The sequence below is a fragment of the Mesocricetus auratus genome, unplaced genomic scaffold (genome assembly GCF_017639785.1).
Source record: "Mesocricetus auratus isolate SY011 unplaced genomic scaffold, BCM_Maur_2.0 Super-Scaffold_100026, whole genome shotgun sequence".
Lineage (NCBI taxonomy): Eukaryota > Metazoa > Chordata > Mammalia > Rodentia > Cricetidae > Mesocricetus > Mesocricetus auratus.
This window is the reverse complement of record NW_024429207.1, coordinates 6,897,341-6,917,858: the sequence shown is the minus strand read 5'-3', so window position 1 is coordinate 6,917,858 and position 20,518 is coordinate 6,897,341. Positions and strand designations below refer to the sequence as shown.

The window sequence follows — 20,518 nt, the reverse complement described above, 5'->3', positions numbered from 1 at the left end:
TTTTGCTTTTGGAGGTACTTTAAAGCAATACCAGCCATCCCATGAGCTTGCCAGTCTTGTTCCCACGTTGTATAGGAATTCCGTTATGTGGCCGTTTCTCTGACTAGCCACGGATCATAAGAAGGGAGCCTCTTCTGCGACTTAGGAGTCAGCACAGAAAGGGGATTAGAGGGAACCCACAATGAACATTTAGAATCGATGCACAGCTAGGGGTTCAAATTTACTACCACAGTCTTTTGTTTGTCTGTTTGAAGACAGGGCTTCTCTGTGTAGCCTTGGCTGGTGTGGAATTTATGATGTAAACCAGGATAGCCTCAAATCACAGAGATTCACCTGCTTGTGCTGGGATCAAAGGCGTGTGCCACCATGGCTGGCTACTACCACAGTCTTCAGGCTGGTTTTCAACTCATAGAAAGTATGGCACATTGAGCATCAGATACACGTTTAACTGAAAACAATTTAGGACTGGGCAGGAGCATGCAGCATGAAAAGTACCCAGGAAGGCTCAGTCTAGGCTTTACGGTGAGTTCTAAGACAGCCAGTGCAGCAGGCGAGACCCCATCTTTAAAACAAAGCCATGTGCCACATTAAGTATGCACCTGCAATCGCAGCTATTCGGCTGCTGAGATATAAAAATACATCCTACCCAGCACACCATAGCAATCAATCAGTGTTAGCAATTACCACTTGGCAAGATACACAAATACAGCAATATTTTTTTAGGTTAGATTTTAATTTTTTGTCTATGGGTGTTCTTCCTGCAATTTACGTAAGAAGCCAGAAGAGGGCAACAGATCCCCTGAAACTGTGATTACAGATGGCTGTGAGCTCTCATGTGGGTGATCCTTTGGAAGAGCAGCAAGGGCTCTTAACCACTCAGTCATCCCTTCAGCCCAACTCTAGAAAGTCTTGACAGTCTACCAAGACTGTTTTTCGGCTCTCTTCTGTCACCCATGCTGAAACATTTTGGCTGAGGGCGTATTCCAAACACAAGACAAGGCTGCTTTGTGTTTTTGCAGTCTTTCAATGGCAGAAACAAGAAAAGGATTGCTTAGGGTATAGTTTGCACGGTACACAGACCCTAAGATACAGGCACACTTGGCAGTTTCGAGTTACTCTTTCTCTCGGGTAAAAATGTGTTGCAGAAAGCAGGGACGGCAAAGCCTTGTGCTAACTGGCTTTTGTACTTGGCTTAAGTAAAGTGAATGGAAAGTTGTTCAGAAGTGTCATCTTTGAGGCCTAACTGAATATAGCTCAGATTTTTTTTTCCGTTCAAAAATAGGATTTTGTTTGTATTTAGTGAACTTTATGGAGCTCTTTAGATGTCTGAGGGCGGCAGTTTGCTAAAAGTGAGATGTTACGAAGCACCAAATTTTCCAAAAAAGTAATTAATCTTTAAGTAAAATGCTACTTCAGGATATTGTGACAATAAAGTTGAACTGTCTTATGATCTTCCCACCCAGGGTTGTGAATTAGGCCCCACAGACGGGAGACACATGTCAGGAATAAGCTGACAGGACAAGATAAAGTCTACATTTGTATTTGGCATCGAGCATTTGTTTGATGTCCCCAGCCCTTAAAGGTATAGATAAGTTTCTTTTTTAAAAAAATTAACTTATTTATTAGTTAAGTATACAGTGATCAGTCTGAATATATGCCTGCATGCCAGAAGAAGACACCAGATCTCATTACAGATGATTGTGAGCCACCATGTGGTTGCTGGGAATTGAACTCAGAACCTTTGGAAGAACAGTCAGTGCTCTTTAACTGCTGAGCCATCTCTCCAGCTCTAGATAACTGTTTCTTGAAAATGATAGTCATTACAACTTATTCATTAAATACTATAACCCATCACTAAGTAGTTTATAGATTGAGAATTGGACTGTAGGCTGCTTTTTCTGGTTTTGAGGTCAAGGGAGGTATTTGCTGGGACCATGTGCTTGCTAGTTATGTCAACTTGGAACCTCAAGTGAGAAAATGCCTCACAAGATGGGCTCTAGGCAAGCCAGTAGGGCATTTTCTTAATTAGTGGTTGATATGGGAAGGTCTAGCCCATTGTGAGTGGGGCCACCTTGGGCTAGTGATCTTGGGTTCTATAAGAAGGCAGGTTGAGTAAGCCATGAGGAGCAAGCCAGTAAGCAGCACCCCTCCATGGCCTCTCCATCAGCTCCTGACTCAGGTAACCACCCAGTTTGAGTTCCTGCCTTGGCTTCCCTCAATGGACGGAGTTTTAGGCTATGTAAGTCAAATAAACCCTTTGCTCTACAAGTTGCTTTTGGTCAGGGTTTGATTGCAGCAGCAGTAACTAAGACAGACTACACAGGCCCGCCCTTCTAAAGGGTGGAGTTTCACTTCCAGCTGCTGCTTTTTTTTTTTTTTTTTTTTTTGCTTTGAAAGCACTACCTCTTCCACTGCAATGTTAATGTGGAAATTACAGCTCAGAATGGCTAAAAGCTATTGTTCTGGGAGCGCTGACAGGAAGGAACACTAGTCTTGGTGGTGAGAACACGGGGTATGAAAAAGTGACTGCATTAAAACAGAAACAATCTTCCCTCCAAATAATAGAGACATTTTAAAAGCCTCACCACAGTAATCATGCTCCTTAAAATGCTTTAATTCTAAGAATTTGAGGCCAAGGATCCCAAGATAGTACTGGTAATCAGAGCTGAGGGATCAAAGTTACGTGTTGCTCTTTTAGGATCACAAGTGGAAACAGCTGGGTCATGTATGTGCTCCCAGCAACATCTGGAAGTCAGGCTTTTACACAAATCTCCCAGTTGATACTGTTGGGGTTAAAACTACCACACACATGAGCACAGGAAAACAGCGATACCGGACCTGAAGGTCACACAGGACAAGATAGGAGGCAGACATTCTCACAAGGGGCAGATGTCCTGGGTTACAGGATGAAGAAAGGGGAGAAAAGACACGAAGTTAGTCTCTTATACTATGACAGCTTGATTTTTGAACTCAAGATAAGTCACAATTTTATGGCTTTCAATAAAACAAACAAAAAGTTGAAAATTGGGGCAGTTGTGGCACAGGCCTTTAATTCCAGCAAAGGAAGATGGATCTCTGAATTCAAGGCTATCCTGGGTCTACAAAGGGACAAAGGGAGTCCCACAACAGCCAGGACTACACAGAGAAACCCTGTCTTGAAAAACAACCAAAAAAGCTGGGTGTTGGTGGTGCACGCCTTTAATCCCAGCACTAGGGAGGCAGAGGCAGGCAGATCTCTGTGAATTCGAAGCCAGCCTAGTCTACAGAGCAAGTTCCAGGACAGCCTCCAAACAATACTGAGAAACCCTGTCTTGAAAAAAAAAAACAAATTAAAAGAAAAGAAAAAAAGAAAAACCCAAAATCAGTTTCAAAATAGGCCAACAGAATATAGTCACAGAATGTACGATATGAGAGAATTCTTGGCTAGAAAAGATACTTTGTCTCCAGCTGTATGGAAAATTAAAAGAACATAAGACTTGTTTATTTGGTAAAGCAGACACAGTTAAGTAAATCACAATAATGTCAATACTAAATTTAAGTCTATATCTTATGCCTGAAAATGTTTGTGTCAGTGCATGGGACTTGGTTTGTGCACTGTACCCAAGCACTGTAGAGTCCATAGGGACCTTAAAGACCGTTATCTGGAAGTTTCCAAACCTCCACTTCCGTCTTGCCAGAGGTCATGGGACCAACTTAGCAGGTTACAAGGGAGAATCAAAACAAAACACCAGGACACAAAAGAGGGACCAATAAAGTGTATTTTATGAAACCAGCGGTTATGGTTTATATTAAATAGTATGTATGTTTATATACATGTATACTCATTTACATATCGCGTTATGTACAATGTATGACAAATCCATGTGAATGTCCTCTTCTGCCTCCCACTGAAAGTGAGAGGGTGACACTAGCTAAGACTGAACCCTGGCTCTGGCTATGTGCAGCTGTCTTCCGTGTTAATCAACATCCTCACAGGAAGTCTATGGGTCAGACCTAACCAGCCTCTCTTCCAGAAAACTCCACACACAGACACAGCCACCTGGCCAGCAAGCCACACAGGTGAGAGATGATGCCAGTCCACTCCAGAGCCACACTGATGCCTCTATCTGAAAATCTGTGACATATGGAAGTCACGCCCCCCAACCCCCTGCAGCTTTCCCCTGTCCAGGAAAGGATTAGCAGGGCAAGGCCTAGACCACAGAGAACACTTCTGACTGCACTTTCCGGGACCCTCATGTGTGTTCTTGGTAAAGGCTGTTTCACACAGCTGGAGTGAAACCAGCTGAAAGAAATCAACAGCATCTACAAGCAGATGTGAAAGAGAACGTATTTATTTACAGCACTATTTCCTTTTTACAATATGCCCACGGTCTACATAGTAAAATTTTCCAAGAAATTAAGTAGTTTTAAATTAAGATATTTTACAAAGAAAACATTCACCATATGATTTTTTTATTTACATGAATTTAAAGGTATTTTAAATAGCACTTATGAAATGATGTAAAGTGACAACTCTTAATGCGACCTTGTGTCATTCTCAAAAATTTAGTTTAGAAATCATGTTTATGGTCTGGTCTTTTCTGGAATATCAACCTGTTTTATAAATGATGTACATGTGTGGATGTATAGTTCAAAACCTGTTGATGTAAATAAAAAGTTGACTCCTTTCAACTGCCACAGAGCAAGTGAGTTCTAGGACCACCAGGGCTACACAGAGAAACCTAGTCTTGAAACAAAACCAAACCAAAAATCCCTGGAGGTCTATACATCAGTCAGAACTGTGATGCTTGCTATGTGGATATGCTAAGCACACAGGGAATTTATGGGATGGGTCATCTCCAGGCAGAACCAGGCATGATGCATCCCCTGTGTCCAATCCTGGTTGGGTATCTGACTCCACTGATGTCGTAATCAAGTCACCTTCCCTGGAAACACCCTGCTAACTATAAAGTGACCTCTGACAGTAACAACAATCTCACGTCCTTTCATATTACATCGACAGACTTCAAATTTTTATTAGTCAAACTATACGAGAAGATGATTTTCTTAATATTTTAAGCATGAATTTCTCTGAATAGCTGGTATCACATCCATTAAAAAATAGGCAAGATTAACTTTTCACCATGATCAAAGCTACAAGTCCCAATGGGTCTCCCAGGTACTCTCGACTCCTCTGTAAGAACACCAAGGGCTGGTCCTGGACATCATGCAGCAGCAATAGATGTATCATCCAGGAGTCGACCCTGTGGCTTTACAACAGGAAAAGCAAAACGGAATTACAAAATGTAACAAGAGTTCCATTCCTGAAAGAACTATTTTATGAAACTGAAATGCAGGCTGACCGCGTACGTCCACCTGCAGGTCTACTCGGTCGGCACTTACAATGCTGCGCTTCTGCAGCTCCACAGACCCTCACAGCTGGTTAGAATGGGAGCTACAAACCACGCCTGCCCAATATGCAGGCTCAGGCCCGCCTGAGTCTCAAGGCCTGAACTGACAGAGCTCCTTTGGGGAACTCAAGATCTTCTAATCTATTTGAGAAAAACTGACTTATAATGAACACTAAAGTATGTACACATGAATGCATGCATCTACCTACCCTCTATCTACCTACTGATCTGTCTGTCTGTCTGTCTCTCTCTCATATACATGATGAAACTAGTACTGCTGTGTTTAGCTATAGCTACACACCACTCACCCTACTGCTCTTTCCCACCAAGTCATGAGTCACTGTTCCCCTGCAGGTGACACCAGACACAGGAACAGCAAGATGGATGCCTTTAAAATGTGACCAGTTGGGGCTGGAGATATGTCTCAGTGGTTAAGAGCACTGACTGCTCTTCCAGAGGAACCATGTTCACTTCCCAGCACCCACATGGCAGTTCTAGGGGACCTGACACCTATGGCAAAATACCAATGCACATAAATAAAAGGTGGCCAGGTAAGGATGTTTAAAAATGGAAGCTGGGCATGGTGGCAAATGCCTTTAATCTTAGAACTCAGGAGGCAGAGGCAGGTAGATCGCTGAGTTCCAGGCCAGCCAGGTCTACAGAGTGAATTCCACAACAACCAGGGCTACACAAAGAAACCCTGTCTCAAAAAGAAGGAAAGAAAGGAGGGAGGGAGGGAGGGAGGGAGGGAGGGAGGGAGGGAGGGAGGGAGGGAGGGAGGGAGGGAGGGAGGGAGGGAAGGAGGAAAGGAGGGAAGGAGGGAAGGAGGGAAGGAAGGAAGGAAAAATATACTTTACTACAAAGGGAAAGCATTGTTCAAGGACACTGTAAAGATATTATCTACGAGAGTGGCAATCTTTGGAATTAGATTCTATAAAATAGCACCACAGAAATGAATAGAACTGCCAAATTCATATAATAAAAGCTTCAACTATTACTTGGTGAACTTTTTTTTTTTTTGGTGGGGGGCTTTTTGAGACAGGGTTTCTCTGTGGCTTTGGAGGCTGTCCTGGAACTAGCTCTTGTTGACCAAGCTGGTCTTGAACTCACAGAGATCCATCTGCCTCTGCCTCCCAAGTGCTGGGATTAAAGGCATGCACCACCACCACCCAGCCTCAGTGAACTTCTAAGACACTGAAGTTAAAGGCAAGAAATGCCAAGTCTCACCTTCACAAAGATGCTGGTCGGTATAAAACGCCTGAGTAGCTGGTTGGTGAAGCTGGGAAACCTAAGCAAGTTGATGTTGAGTGACGGTAGCTGCTGATACCCAGCCATCAGAGGATAAAAATTATACAGCATTTCCTGTTTGGTGCCAGGCAGAATACGTAATCGAATCTAGTCACAGAAATCCAGAGAAAAACAGTCACACACAATTTGCTATATGCATACACATGTACTTACATGATCACCCTCAACTATGTATGGAGGACAAATCCTTCTGGGAAAGCATACACGCTCTCTTCTAGTCCATCTTCTAAATGTACAGCTGAGTAAGTGTAACAAGGTGACAGGCTCAGTTTCCACCAAGATCTGAAGGCAACTTATGCATGCTACCATTTTGTGTCTTAGACAGGAATATCTTAGTCCTCAAAAAATATAGGGGGGCTGGAGAGATGGCTCAGAGGTTAAGAGCACTGACTGTTCTTCCAGAGGTCCTGAGTTCAACTCCCAGCAACCACATGGTGGCTCACAACCATCTATAATGAGATCTGATGCCCTCTTCTGACATGCAGACAAAACACTATACATAATAAATAAATAAAAATATTATAGGATAATTTGCTTTTAAAAATATCTCTTTATGGTATTTTTCAACAAAATGAAAACTGTTTTTGGTAATTTTCTTTTGGGGATTTTTATACTATATGTTAAGGTGAACAGCTTGGGCGGGGGTGGAAATCTTCACTAATACTTGACGCCAGCAAGATGGCTCAGCAGGTAAGGGCATTTGCTGCCAAGCCTGATGAACAAGCTGAGTTCGATCCCCAGGTCCCACATGATGAAAGGGAAAACTGGTTCCTCTGACCTCCACAAGCACACCCTGGTGTACTTGTACGTACACGATGTGCCTAGACAAAGAGTAACTACAAAAGCGTAATGAAAAATTATTTTAAACTTTAGAAAAATATAACATAAAGTTTTGGCATTTTACCCTTTCTATTTGTTCTATTTGTTCCAATACCTGGGAAGAGCTTATTCATTTATAAATGAGAAACGAGTGTGCACGTGCCCACAATGTGCTGGAGCCAACACAGCGCAGGCTTGGATGTACTAAAGCTGAGGTGTGTAATATTTTATGCCATAATTTTATAATGGTGACGGCTATATTGCACACTTCGCACATAATTCTACTGTGTGTTTAACAACCACTTCAGAATTCTGAATATGCCGAGCAAACTGGTTGACTTGTTCAGGGTGGACACTTGTGTGTTAAGACACATTTGTTTCTGTAACTATCCCTTATTAATAAGACATATTTCCTGACAAATGTGGGGTGTCTGCCAACATTCTCATTCTTCTCTGGAACATGCTTTTCACTGAGTGTTGTATTTATAAACTTTTCCATCTGATTTGACTGGACAAGGAAGAAAGGCTGAGTAGGCAAAAATGTTCCTGAACATAGCAGAGTAAAGTAAATTCTATGCAAGATCAAAACCTGTACAGCTCCTCAGAGAAGAAAGGCAGGCTTTAACCTCAGGATGGCTGTGCTCCGGGCCTCAGGCCAAGACATGAGATTCACGGTTCCCAGGAATTCTAACGTGTTATAATACAATCCCGTGGTTGGCAACTTGTGCTTTATAAGGAGTGAGAACCCATCTGTCTGATCTTGAAGACGTGAAAAGGGCAACCCCCCCTGCAGGAAGTTAAACTCAACCTTTACACAGGCCTAAACATTTACTACTATCAGAACCCAAACCCCAGCTTCTGGTTTCTGGGTCACACGTCTGTGGTGACACAAGCAGCACCAGCAAAGATGGCCCGTACTTACCTGTTTGAGACCTGAGAACATGAAGGCATCACTGGGCTCCACAGAAATTTCCACGTCTTGAACCAAGTCGGTCTTATTCTGCAAGTGATATCTGACAGGCAATGACTCTCTGACGCGTCCAAACGATGGCAAGTCTACAGAGAAAGCACGGTTCTCTCGGTTAAATGAACAAAGCTCATCGCTTGTGGGCTCATATTGGATGAACAGCGGTAGCAAGTTACGGCTTTGCTAGTAGAGGTCTTTTGTTCGGACCACAGCAAAGGATGCTGATAGGACGGCTAAGGAAGGAAGTCGACAAAGGACTGACACAGCAAGAGTCTGGCTATTGCAAACAACCTTACAAATCTACAAAAGCTCTCCTGAAACACAGTCACATTTCCTAAACTAGAAAAAGCAAACACTGTATTTCACGGAGACTAAGTAGAACTTGATTCATCCACTCAGGCAGACGCCCCTTTTTCCTTGCAGAAGGCATGTTACTGCTGTCTGTGCTGTCCCAGCCACTTGCAGCTCTGCTTAGACAAGCACTGCAGGAGGTGGCGTGCGCGGTAGGAGGCGCTGTAAGCCGTTTTTAAAATCGTTAACGACATAGTAGGGGCTGGTGGAGAAACGTTTCTCTTGATAGAAGTATTCAAACAGGAGAAATGAGCCAGGCACAGAGTGGTGCACATCTGTAAGCCAAGCACTTGGAAGGGAGAGGTAGAACAGACAGTAGGAGTTTGAGGCTAGCCTTAGCTATACAGTGAGTCTGAGGCTAGCCTGAACTACATGTCATTCTATGTTAAAAAGACCAATGAAGGAAACAGAGGGAGGTGAGCTGGAAGTCTGATAGAAACTATGAGCCCCTAGTTTGAGACTAGACTGGACTGTATGTAAAAGGGGAGGGACTGGCAATGTGCCCATTAAAGGGGACATACCTGTGAAGCATTCCTAACAAAAATTTAACCCTGAATCTGATCAAGTCTGATGATCATCAATTTACAGGGAGAAATGGTTAAAAATGATATCATATAGTCTGTTAGAGATTCTACCAGAAGACTTGGTTTCTTAAATAATAACCAGGAAGGGGAGGAGGGAAAGCTGGAATAGGAAAGTAGGTGGGTGGTGATGGGGAATGGTCCTCTGTATATGTTTGTCTTATTGGTTAATGAATAAAACACTGTTGGCCAACAGGGCAGCATGATCGGCGGGTCTAGGAGATGAGGACGATTCTGGGAAACATAGGCAGAGTCAGTCACCATGTAGGAGCCTGCCAGACAGAGTTAACACGCAGGATGCTGGAGGAGTAACACCATGACGGGTATTATTGGGTAAGTCACAGCCTCGTGGCAATACTCAGATGGATAGAAATGGGCTAATAATTAAGACAGAGCTAGCCAATAAGAAACCCTAGTCAATGGTCAACAGTATTATAACTAACATAGCGTCTGTGTGTTCATTTGGGGCTGATGCAGCTCTGGGACCAGGCTGGCAGGAAAGAAGTTCTGTAACAGGGTAGGGGTGGAGAGAAGAGTACTGGAAAGAGTGACAGAGATTATAATGGGGGGTTATGTGAGAGACAGGACAGTCTACCTAGAGATTTAGTTGGATACTCTGAGACTTATTCATAAACTGCAATGTAAAGACCTTAAAATAAGCTGAGAAACATTCAGCCAACAAAAGTTTCATCATTAGGATTTGGTGATGTTAAGAATATATTGCTAGGCTGGGCATGCTGGCACACACCTTTCATCCAAACACGTGCATAGCAAAGGCAGGGGGATCTCTGTGAACTTGAGGCTAGTCTGATCTCCTTAGCAAGTTCACGGCCATCTAGGGCCAAATAATGACATCTTGCCTCAACCACCCTCCTACACAAACAAAGAATCCATTGATAACTTTTAAGTCATAGTAATGAAACAATAAGGCTCAGAAAAAACCCTGCTTGAAATCATACAAAAGCATTTATGGATGACATGATGTGAGACTGTCTGACAATAATTGGGTAGGACCATGGAGGGGTATTCATGTAAAGTTTAGAGATGTTAGCTATTCTGCATATACACTGCTAAAAACTTAAGCTCTGACAAGCGCCTTATCAAGTAATATCTGAAACCCGCTACCTGCGTTCACGTGGAGTGGGATGTTTTCAACAATCACATGAGGCAGCGTGATGACAGTGCTGATGACAGGGATTTTCTCCATGCTCGAGGTCCTATGGCACAAAGTTCAGCTTTGAGCTCACCCTTTGGAAACATTCATCAACCCAACACAGGAATCTGTTTCACCAACTAGCTTTAAAGAAAAACTATCCATTTTTCAAAGTCCATCAATCAAGTTTGTCCAGGGGAGCTTTCTGAACCCTACTTATGTTTTACATTCCAATCCCAGTTCCCCGTCCATCCTCTCCCCCCTGCTCTCCCACTACACGCCTCCCATCTGCTTCTCAGAGAGGGTGAGGCCTCCCCTAGGAAGTCAACTAAGTCCGTCCCATCTCCTCGTTGAGACAGGACCAAGTGCCCCCCTCCTCTGTCCCACCGTGTCTAGGCTGAGCAAGGTGTCTTTCCAGAGAATGGGCTCCACAAAGTCAGTGTACATGTTATAGTTAAGATCTTGGTCCCACCGCCAGTGGCCTCATGTACTGCCTAAGCAACACCATTGTCACCTGTATTCAGGGGTTCTAGTTCAGTCCTGTGCTGGTTCCCCAGTTAACAGTGCATTGTCAGTGATCTCTCACTAGCTAGGTCAACTGATTCTCTGGGTTTCCCCATCATGGTCTTGACTCCTTTGTTCATATTATGGCTCCTCCTTCACTTCCATTGTATTCCAGGAGCTCAGCACCCCACTTGTGTTGTGAATATTTAGTGAGCAGATGATACAACCAGGGCTGCCGTGTGTTCCCACTGGGACCTAAGGCAGGAGCTCTGTCTGGATGTCGGGGTTTCCTTAGCTCAGACCTTTCTCCACTTTCTGACAGGGGAACCAACCATGTCTCAGGACACCAGAGGAGAAGTTCTACATGTGAATTCTTACCTTATCAGTTACACACTACTAACCCTTACCAGTTACAAACACTACTAACCCTATCAGTTACATACACTACAAAGATCTTCACCTACTTTGTTTTGTCTTTTCATTCTCTTTATAATTTCTTCCAATGAATTGGAAATTTTAATTTTAACATCTTAGACTTATCTATCTTATTTGTATGAGTGCTTTCCCTGTATGTATGTATGTGTACCACATGTGTGCTTGGTGCCCATGAAGGTCAGAAGAGGGTGCTGAATCTCTTAGTCATGAGTAGTCATGGGCCCCTAACTATATGCTTCTGGGAACCAAACCCAGGTCTCCTTACAAGAGCAACAGGTACTCTTAAATGCTGAGCCACCTACCTCTTCTAGCCCTGGGAAATGTAATTTTAGACTTCTATCTTCTGTGCCTAAAGAGGTTGCTACTCCAAGGTCATAAAACTGTTTCTCTAAAAGTAAAAAGACTTTGCTTTTTTACAGTTAGAACTTTAATGTGCTTGGAATGAATGTTTACCTATTAACACACAACAGACAACTCATTATTTTAAATGGACAATCAATTATTTTCTCAACTACAATGATGAAATGCCTTCCCCATCCTCAGATGACCTGCAGTGCTCTCTCTGTAAAAAACCCATTCCATGTGTGTAGATCTACAGGTCTGTCTAACCTGCCCACTCCACTGGCTTCTGGAGACTACTGGCCAGCATCACACTGGTAACTGTGAGAGCTTCCCAGAGAGGCTCAAACTTAGAAGGGAGCACTCCCTGCTTTATGAAAAACCTTGACTCCTTTTAACTTTTTGCCTTCCATAAAATTTTAGAAATGAGGATGGACTTACACTGAAAGTAACAAAAGTTACTACGTGAACCACAATGAATCTATCTAGAAGAAATTAAAAACTGATTTATATAAAACTAGAGCTGGGCAGGGGTGGCACATGCCTTTGATCCCAGCACTTGGGAGGCAGAGGCAGGCATATTTCTGTGAGTTCAAGACAAGCTTGGCCTACAAAGCTAGTTTCAGGATAGCTAGAGCTGTTACATAAAGAAACCCTATCTCAAAAAAACAAAACAAAAACAAAAAACTACTATGCATCTTTCTGTTTATCTAGCTGCCCTTCTATTTATTTATTTACTTACTTATTTAGTTTTGGTTTTGAAACAGGGTTTCTCTGTATAGCTATGACTGTCCTGTAACACACTTTGTAGACCAGGCTGGCTAAACTCACAGAGATCCACCCATCTCTGCCTCCCAAGTGCTGGAATTGAAGGTGTGCACCACCACAACCCAGCTTAGCTGCTGTTCATTTAATGCTTTAAGGTTCTATACTCTTCTATGTAAAGAGAATGCTAATCTACGAGGTAAGCTACTATGTATCTTATAATTATGGATGCTATGAAATGTTAAAGCTTGTAAAAGGTTATTTTTATTTTATATACTTGAGTCTTTTGACTCCATGTATGTAATACATATTGTGTTCATGCCTAATGCCCAAGGATATCAGAAGAGGGCATTATATCCCCTGGAACTAGAGTTAGAGACAGTTGTGAGCAACCATGTGGGTGCTAGGACTTAAACCCAGATCCTCTAACCACTGAGCCATCGCTCCAGCCTGAAATGACACTTCCTATGGTACACGAGGAGACTTATTTCTGACCAACAGAAATACCACTGAGCATTGTATACTGACATTATATGGAGTAACCTTGGTTCACACTTAATCCCTTGGATTTTCTCTGTCCAAAAATATCTATCTTGTATATGGGCATGTGTGTGCCACAGCATGAGTGCAGAGGTCAGAAGACAACATGTGGGTTCTGTAGGTCAAACTCAGGTTGTCAGGTTTGGAAGCAAGCATGTTAGCTGCCGCACCACCCTACAGCAACCTCTTGGGTTTTTATGCAGACAATCTCAGCGATTGACACTTCCCACAGTCCTATCTTCAGATTTGGTCTGACTAAAATTTTATTGGCATTTCAGTCAGAAACTGTGACAAAGTTTGATTTATCCTCCTCCTCACTGTAATTTAACATGGCAATCACACATACTGCTGTAACTTCTACCCTGAACTTCAGTGTGGTGAATGGTAACAACAAACAGTAGACCTCAAACACAGACTCTGAGGGAGAGGGGGGCCCATGTGATTTTTACCTCTTCCAGGAGATAATGTAATGTCCCGTTGCCACTCCACCTGCAACATTCCCAGCCGATGGGCAGCGAAGACAGAAGCATTCACTAGCACTCTCTCCTGTCTGTAAGACAACTACAAGAAAGAACCCTTACAGTCTAGCCCATGATTTCATCTAGGAGAATGTCACCTCAAGTAGACAATTAAGGGACATCTTTATCTTACAAACTGTTTTTAGAAACATAGAAACCAAGACTTAAAAATGTTATGTTACTTTTTCCAGGTCATGAAAGTCCAGCATTTGGGCTAATCTACCTAAATTCATTACAGGGAAAACCAGTGGGGGTGGGGGGCAGTTAGAGACAGAGCTCTGATGCCTCTAAAAAGTTGGGTATGGCTGTGCATGTGTCTGTAATCCCAGTATGGAGGGGAGGGGTAAAAAGAATTATCATTGAGGCTTGGTATCTACCAGCCTAGATCCAGGTTCAGTGAGAAACCTTGTCTCAAGGGAATAAGTGGAGATGTAGCAGGACACCTGACATCCTCTTCTGGTTTTTATATGTGCACATAGATGTACACACACACACACATACACACACACACACACACACAATCACTACTATACTATATATCTATACTATATATCAGCAATAAAGTCCTACTGAAACATCATGACAGCTTGAAGAAAGAATGGTACTATATGGTAATTAGTTTCCTTTTTCCAAATTATTTTGCGGCTTAAAAAATTAAGAAAGAAAAACATTTTGGGCTAGGGGAAAAAAACCTTTGTTACTCTGATACTATTCACTCGGTTACTCTTTTTTACTCACTACTGAACTTGTTCAAACAGACACTGGTCACCATCCTCCACTGTTCCCTAGGGGTACTTTCCTGTTCATACAGGAAGGACCGTCTTACCAGTCTACAGCAAAGGCCTTGAAGAGAAACAACTAACTAGCCCATCTCTGCCTGTCAGAATGTCACAGCACAATGTCAGTGTTTAAATGCACACGGGTGACAGCATCTAGTCAACACGATTTTAACAAATCTGAAAGCAACTACAAACCAACAACATGCCTACATACTGTGCTGGTATTTTTATGGTTGCCCAATGAAGAGGATTGTACTAGATAAATGCATATCTGATTGTGGACAAGCAGTCCACAGTGAAAAAGAAAAGGGCTGGGTCAGTTCTTAAGTTGTTTCAAGAAAACTTAAAAAGTAACTATTGTAACCTGATACATTTTTAGAAATGCATGTGTTCAAGCCTTTGGAGATGGCTTTTTACAAAAACCTGGGATACTCATAATGCAGTCTACAGAGGTTTCCCCTAAGTTCTATGTTAACCAAAATGATCATGATGTATGTTAACAAGTATAAATGTGGTGAAGCTGAGACACAGAAATGCTACACTGTTTGTTAAGAATAAGGAAGAAGTCATGAGGCAAAACCCAAGTGGTCCCCTAGGAGTTGGGACAGGCCATGAACCTGAATCTCCCCTAGAATCTTAGAGGTAACTGCCCACACCAACACGGTATTTCTTAGAACTTTAAGACAAGCCTAACTTCATGGTCACTGTTACACCAGCAATAAGACACTGACATACCAGAGGTTCAAAACAGAAATCATGTCTCAATTTAATGTACACTCACTAAGCCATGTCAGCAATATAAAGACTACAGGGTGTGGCTCTGACTCTAAAGGAGCGCACAGTCTACTAAAGGAGCCATATGTAGAGACAGATAATTGCAGTGTCACACATGCGTGTGAAGACGGAGTACACTGCATAGGAAGACCAGAAAGTCTAAGCTCACATGAGTCACACGGAGCAAGCAGGAGAAACAGGTGGGAAAAGAGACACAGCTGGGCTTGGGACAAAAGTCCACGGAGCAGTGTCTGATACTACACAAGTCAGCCACACTGGATGGGAGGCCAGCAAAGGCAGGCAGGGAGACGGGAAAGGGAGCCAGGAAGCTGAGTCATAGCCTGGCTGGGGAAACCTAGCGAGCTCAGGGAGTTGTTTAAGCAGGATGGCAAGAGCAGAGGGGTTTTGAGGAATCAGGTTCTAGCAGCACACACCGGGGGAGTGACACTCCAGTCAGGAAGCTACTTCAGGACGGCAGAAGAAAGGGGGTGAGAACCTGGGTTCAGGAGAAGTACCGGAAGGAAAACTTGGTGTTGGGCTGGGTGTGGGTGAAGGAGCATGGCCGCCCTCTGCAGTTTCTCCCTTCGACTATGTACTGATTCTGCTCGCTAGCAGGGCTAGGGAAGAAGGCTAAGGTTCAGTGGCAGCTGAAGGCTTGAAAGAGAGGGAAGCCCATGCCAGGACCTGGAATGGCCAACGTCACATAGGCAAATCCACTGTGACTAAACCCGGCAAGCAAAGGCCAGTGGCTGCAGCTGGAGCAACAGCACGCTCGCTTTGTTTTTGCTCCCAGCATGTAGCCTTGTCTTCTACTTGAGGGTAAGTTTGTTTGGGTGAACATTCAAATTAACTTATTACCTATAACAGTTTCTGAAAGTACACTCAACAGGAACGCTATCGCCCTGGGTTTGAATCTGCTCTTTGGACTGCTTTAGTTGGGTGATTTAGCTTATCTGCTATCTATTTAATACGCATCTTGTCCAATTTCCAATTATAAATAATAGTAAACATTAACTTTAAATAAAAAAAAACTTAAAGCTTCAAACACAAAAGGCCTCCTATCTTACTTTCAAGTGCATCTCTCAAAACATTACTTCCCTAGATCTCTTACGCTGGGCATGGTGGCACATGTCTATAATCGCAGAACTTAAAGAGGATCAGTTCATGGATATCCCGAACTACCTAGCCCAAGACCAGCTCTGGCTACATGAGACTCTGTCTCAAAATATAACCAAACAAAAACCAAATCTTTTAAAATGTCATGCAAATTGTAAATGATACTACTCCTACCTTAATTCTAAATGCACTTAGTTAAGGGAGTATAAATCTCACATTCCCTTATTTTGCAAAAAACGTTTATACTGCTAACTTACACACACACACACACACACACACACACACACACACACATACACACACACCTGCCCCGTATGTGAGAATGATGTAAAGTTTCACCTTTGTCCACTTGGGACTCCAGATGGTCCATTGCAGTCATAGATGGAGCAAGCTGTAGTTCACTGGACACAATTGTGAGGGCCCAAGGAGAGGCACTTAAAACATCTGTCATCAACAGAAAGGGGATGTCTGCATAGACTCTTTCCAGGTGCTCAAACTGCCACCAAGGAAGATAAAAGGTTGGTCAGCAATTACACTAATCCACTCCATTTTTTTTCTTTTAATTCTTTAATTGACATGTTCCCAGTAATCACAGGAGCATACCTTTGTGGAAACAAATCTGACAGCAACATCAAATGGAAAGACAGTTTCTATGGTTACAGTTTCATCCTGCAAGGAAACATCGGGAGCACATGCAATGGCTTTTTAATATCTTTTATCATAAAGTTTTAAAGTAAACATATAAAGCACAATCTAGAATTGACCGATAAACAACCCTATGTTACAAGAAGCAAGGGCCTTTTCCTAGATAACATTTGTAGAAATCTATATAATGACCTGCTTTTTTCCAGTAAGTTATCTGACTGTCCCGAAGTCACACAGCAAAGTGCTTTCTTCTGTGTTACTTATATCAGGATGCAGAGAAGCAGGGCAGGCATCACTACCACGCTACACAGAGTCAGATGTAAAGAAGATGAAGTGACTTGTCCAATGTCACAAATGTGACCATGCCCTGAATCTGCACCCTCCTCTAATGCAAATTCTTTACCTCACTTTGACTCAAGATGACTGAATGATCACAAGGTAATGTGACAGACACAGATATAACTGTCATGCACATATAATGTAATGTTCAAAACCATCAAATTTATTTTACTGACGTTTTAAGACAGAGGTCACATGGCTAGAATCCAAGTGACAAAGGCGAAAACTTACCCAAATCTGATCATGGAGCTCTACCCTAATCCAACATGCTATAGCTCCCCTCTAAAAAGACTGAGAAGCCTTTCAAAACAAATAGCCCAGCACACTGATGAGAAACCCTTTTAAAATTATGTTGGGGAGCTGGGGAGATGGCTCAGAGGTTAAGAACACTGACTGCTCTTCCAGAAGTCCTGAGTTCAATTCCCGGCAACCACATGGTGGCTCACAACCCTCTGTAATGAGATTTGGCGCCTTCTTCTGGCATGCAAGTGTACATGCTGGCAGAATACTGTATACATAATAAACAAATCTTTAAAAAAAGATTATGTTGGGCCAGTGGATAAGATGCCTGTTTCCAAATCTGGTAACGTGAGACTAGTTCCTGGAACCCACACAGTAGAAGAGAACCAATTCCCACAATTGTTCCCCAACTTTCACACATGCACTGTCATGCACATATGTAAGTGTGTGTATACACATGTGTAAAATAAACAAATGTAAACGGAAGAAGGTTGTGTTGGTTAGAAGCTCAGGCTGTAATATCAGACAGATATTTATCATGTGGCTTTAGGAAAGTCACACACATAAACCGAGACTCTAGGCCTTAGCTTCATAATGCTCAGAGGTGACAAGAACTAAATAAGATAGCGCAAGCTGGGCATGGAGGTACACACCTTTACTTCCAGCGCTCGGCAGGCAAAGGCAGGCAGATCTCTCTACATAGTAAGTTCCAGGATAGCCTGGGCTACACACAGAAAGCTTGTCTCAAAAAACAAAACAAAACAAAATGATGGTTCACATAAAGCATGGGGACTGGCATCTCCTAGCATCTTCTAAGTCCTGCCTAAGGGGCTCTGGACCACGCCAGGCTATGTGAAATTCCTGAAGAGTATTACTGGTCTTTTTTTCTCAACTAGGAAGCCCTGCTTAGCCTTTCAACAACCTTTTCTCTTCCAATAACTTACAAATAGCCCATGGCCCACAACCTCTACAAAGCCCACACTATAACCCCCATGGCCCTCAACCATGGCCTTTGCTTCTGCTGGGCTCAAAGACCAACCAATAAGATGACATGTTACTGCCAAGATAAAAAGATATTAAAGTAACACAAAATATACATGTTTCATACATGAAAAGTAGTTGTGAAAAAAATACCTTGTGACATTTGCAAACAATCTCTTTTCCTTCAACAGTTGTGTTGATCAGGTAAGAAACATACACAAGGAACATTCTGGAGCCCACTGTTCCACATCGAACATACACTGTTTTTTCTAGCTGTAACACAATAAGCATTGTAATTTAATATTTCAGAGACTTCCTCCAGTCGTCTAAGTCAATGCTCCCATTTAGTTACTTTATACAGGTTGTTACGGTATAACTGATGTGACTAATGAAAACTCTGCCACCAGCCACCAAGAACCCTGAGCAACGAAGCCCTCAGTGGCACAATCTTCCACCTTTTTCATTCTCTCTGTCATCTTCCCAAGAAACAGAAGTTGACTGAGAAGTTACTACAGTTACAGACGCCAGTGATTTCATCCACAACAAATAGTTCATTGCAGGGTTACTTGTACTAAAACCCTGCATAAAAACTGACTATGACATTTTACATATTTACATACGCAAAATGCATGAGAGCTGTTCAATGACAGTCCCTTTTCCAGTGTTAAAAGTACAACCCAACTAATGTCCTCTCCAGCCTCTGCTGAGCACGCTCACCGTCTCTCCTGGATGCAAGTCTCCCACAGGAATGTCAGTGAGTAAGGCTGGGTAGGACTCATCACACAGCTCGGCTCCATGAAGAGTCACTTGAGTTTTCTGAGTTAAGTTGGCGTCCTGCCCTGTGAAGGTTGATACAGTGGTGTTTTAGGGCATTATCATGACAGTCAATGCTATGTGAAAACACTATATTGTACCGTCTTTTAAACAAATATCCTATCATTGACACGATGGTGTTTACCTTGTTACTATGTTGGTGTGAAGGGAACTGTGGTTTCAGACTGTGCATTTTAATTCACTATAACTGGGTTCAAACATCTTTATGAATCAAAGTTGGAGCTATTATAATTGATACATGCTTGCCAATGAGAAAGAAGTTTTATTCTTACGGTGTAAAAATCTATGCTTTGGGATTGAATAAATTCCTGGTAATGATTGCACCATGCCAATTGTAGAAGTGTAAAAACTTATAGAGATGTAAAAGATCTATCAGTGGGCGAGAGGCCTGGTAAACATGGTGGGTGAGGCAGCATTTCACAGCCCAACCCATTCAGTGTCAGAAGTCGCAGTAGTAGGATGCGGTGAACGTAGTAGAGAACCGGGTGCTTCCCATCGTCCAGAGCTGGCTGCAGGCCCTGCGATTCTCATGAAGTGATTGCTGCATGTGATGCTCAGACTGATGGCTTCACTGGACACAGAAAGCTGCACTAGGTCAAACCAGCAGCAGGACAGAAGACAGCCACATTTTTTGGTACTGCTTGGTGAGCCTTTTGGTGCAAGTCTGTCTTTGCAAGTTGCTTGGAGCTGCTTCTTTTTTTTTTTTTTTTTTTTTTGGTTTTACGAGACAGGGTTTCTCTGTATTGTTTTGGAGGCTGTGGGTCCAGCCTGGCCTCGAACTCACAGAGATCCGCCTGCCTTTGCCTCCCGAGTGCTGGGATTAAAGGCATGCGCCACCACCGCCCGGCTCGCTTGGAGCTGCTTCTTGATCATCCCCTGGGCTGGTCACGGCCAGTTGTTATACAATCCATTTGCTCCCACTTACGTCCGGTCAGAAAGGAGAGTGACAGTTGAAAGTGATGGTCAGCTCATGGAGCATCTACTTATAGCACTTTTCCACCTCTTCCACTTGCGTCAGCTGCTGACTACCATGCTACAGTCCGTGATGAGTGCTTTGGCAACTTCTTGTATAGATCTGAAAGCATCAGCCTTCATGACTGCTCTCAAAGGGTCAACTTCTGAGGCTGGTCACTGAGCTCC

At 42.9% G+C, this 20,518-nt stretch overlaps 1 protein-coding gene across 5 annotated transcripts in view; it reads right to left on the bottom strand.

Annotated features, from left to right (window-relative positions):
* Positions 1-4,315: 4,315 nt before the first annotated feature.
* Trappc11 (trafficking protein particle complex subunit 11) overlaps positions 4,316-20,518 on the bottom strand; it is a 40,883-nt gene continuing 24,680 nt past the window's right edge. For 4 of the 5 annotated variants that reach the window (XM_005066680.4, XM_021225209.2, XM_013110826.3 and 1 more), the window contains 9 exons: positions 19,262-19,383; positions 18,698-18,817; positions 16,943-17,008; positions 16,679-16,835; positions 13,602-13,713; positions 10,542-10,633; positions 8,440-8,573; positions 6,618-6,785; positions 4,316-5,249 (listed from right to left, as the gene is read on the bottom strand). In XM_005066680.4, the coding sequence (XP_005066737.1) occupies positions 5,205-5,249; positions 6,618-6,785; positions 8,440-8,573; positions 10,542-10,633; positions 13,602-13,713; positions 16,679-16,835; positions 16,943-17,008; positions 18,698-18,817; positions 19,262-19,383 (1,016 nt within the window). In that variant the 3' untranslated portion in view covers positions 4,316-5,204. The remainder of the gene's footprint in view (positions 5,250-6,617; positions 6,786-8,439; positions 8,574-10,541; positions 10,634-13,601; positions 13,714-16,678; positions 16,836-16,942; positions 17,009-18,697; positions 18,818-19,261; positions 19,384-20,518) is intronic. The other variant, XM_040731787.1, reaches the window with a different exon arrangement.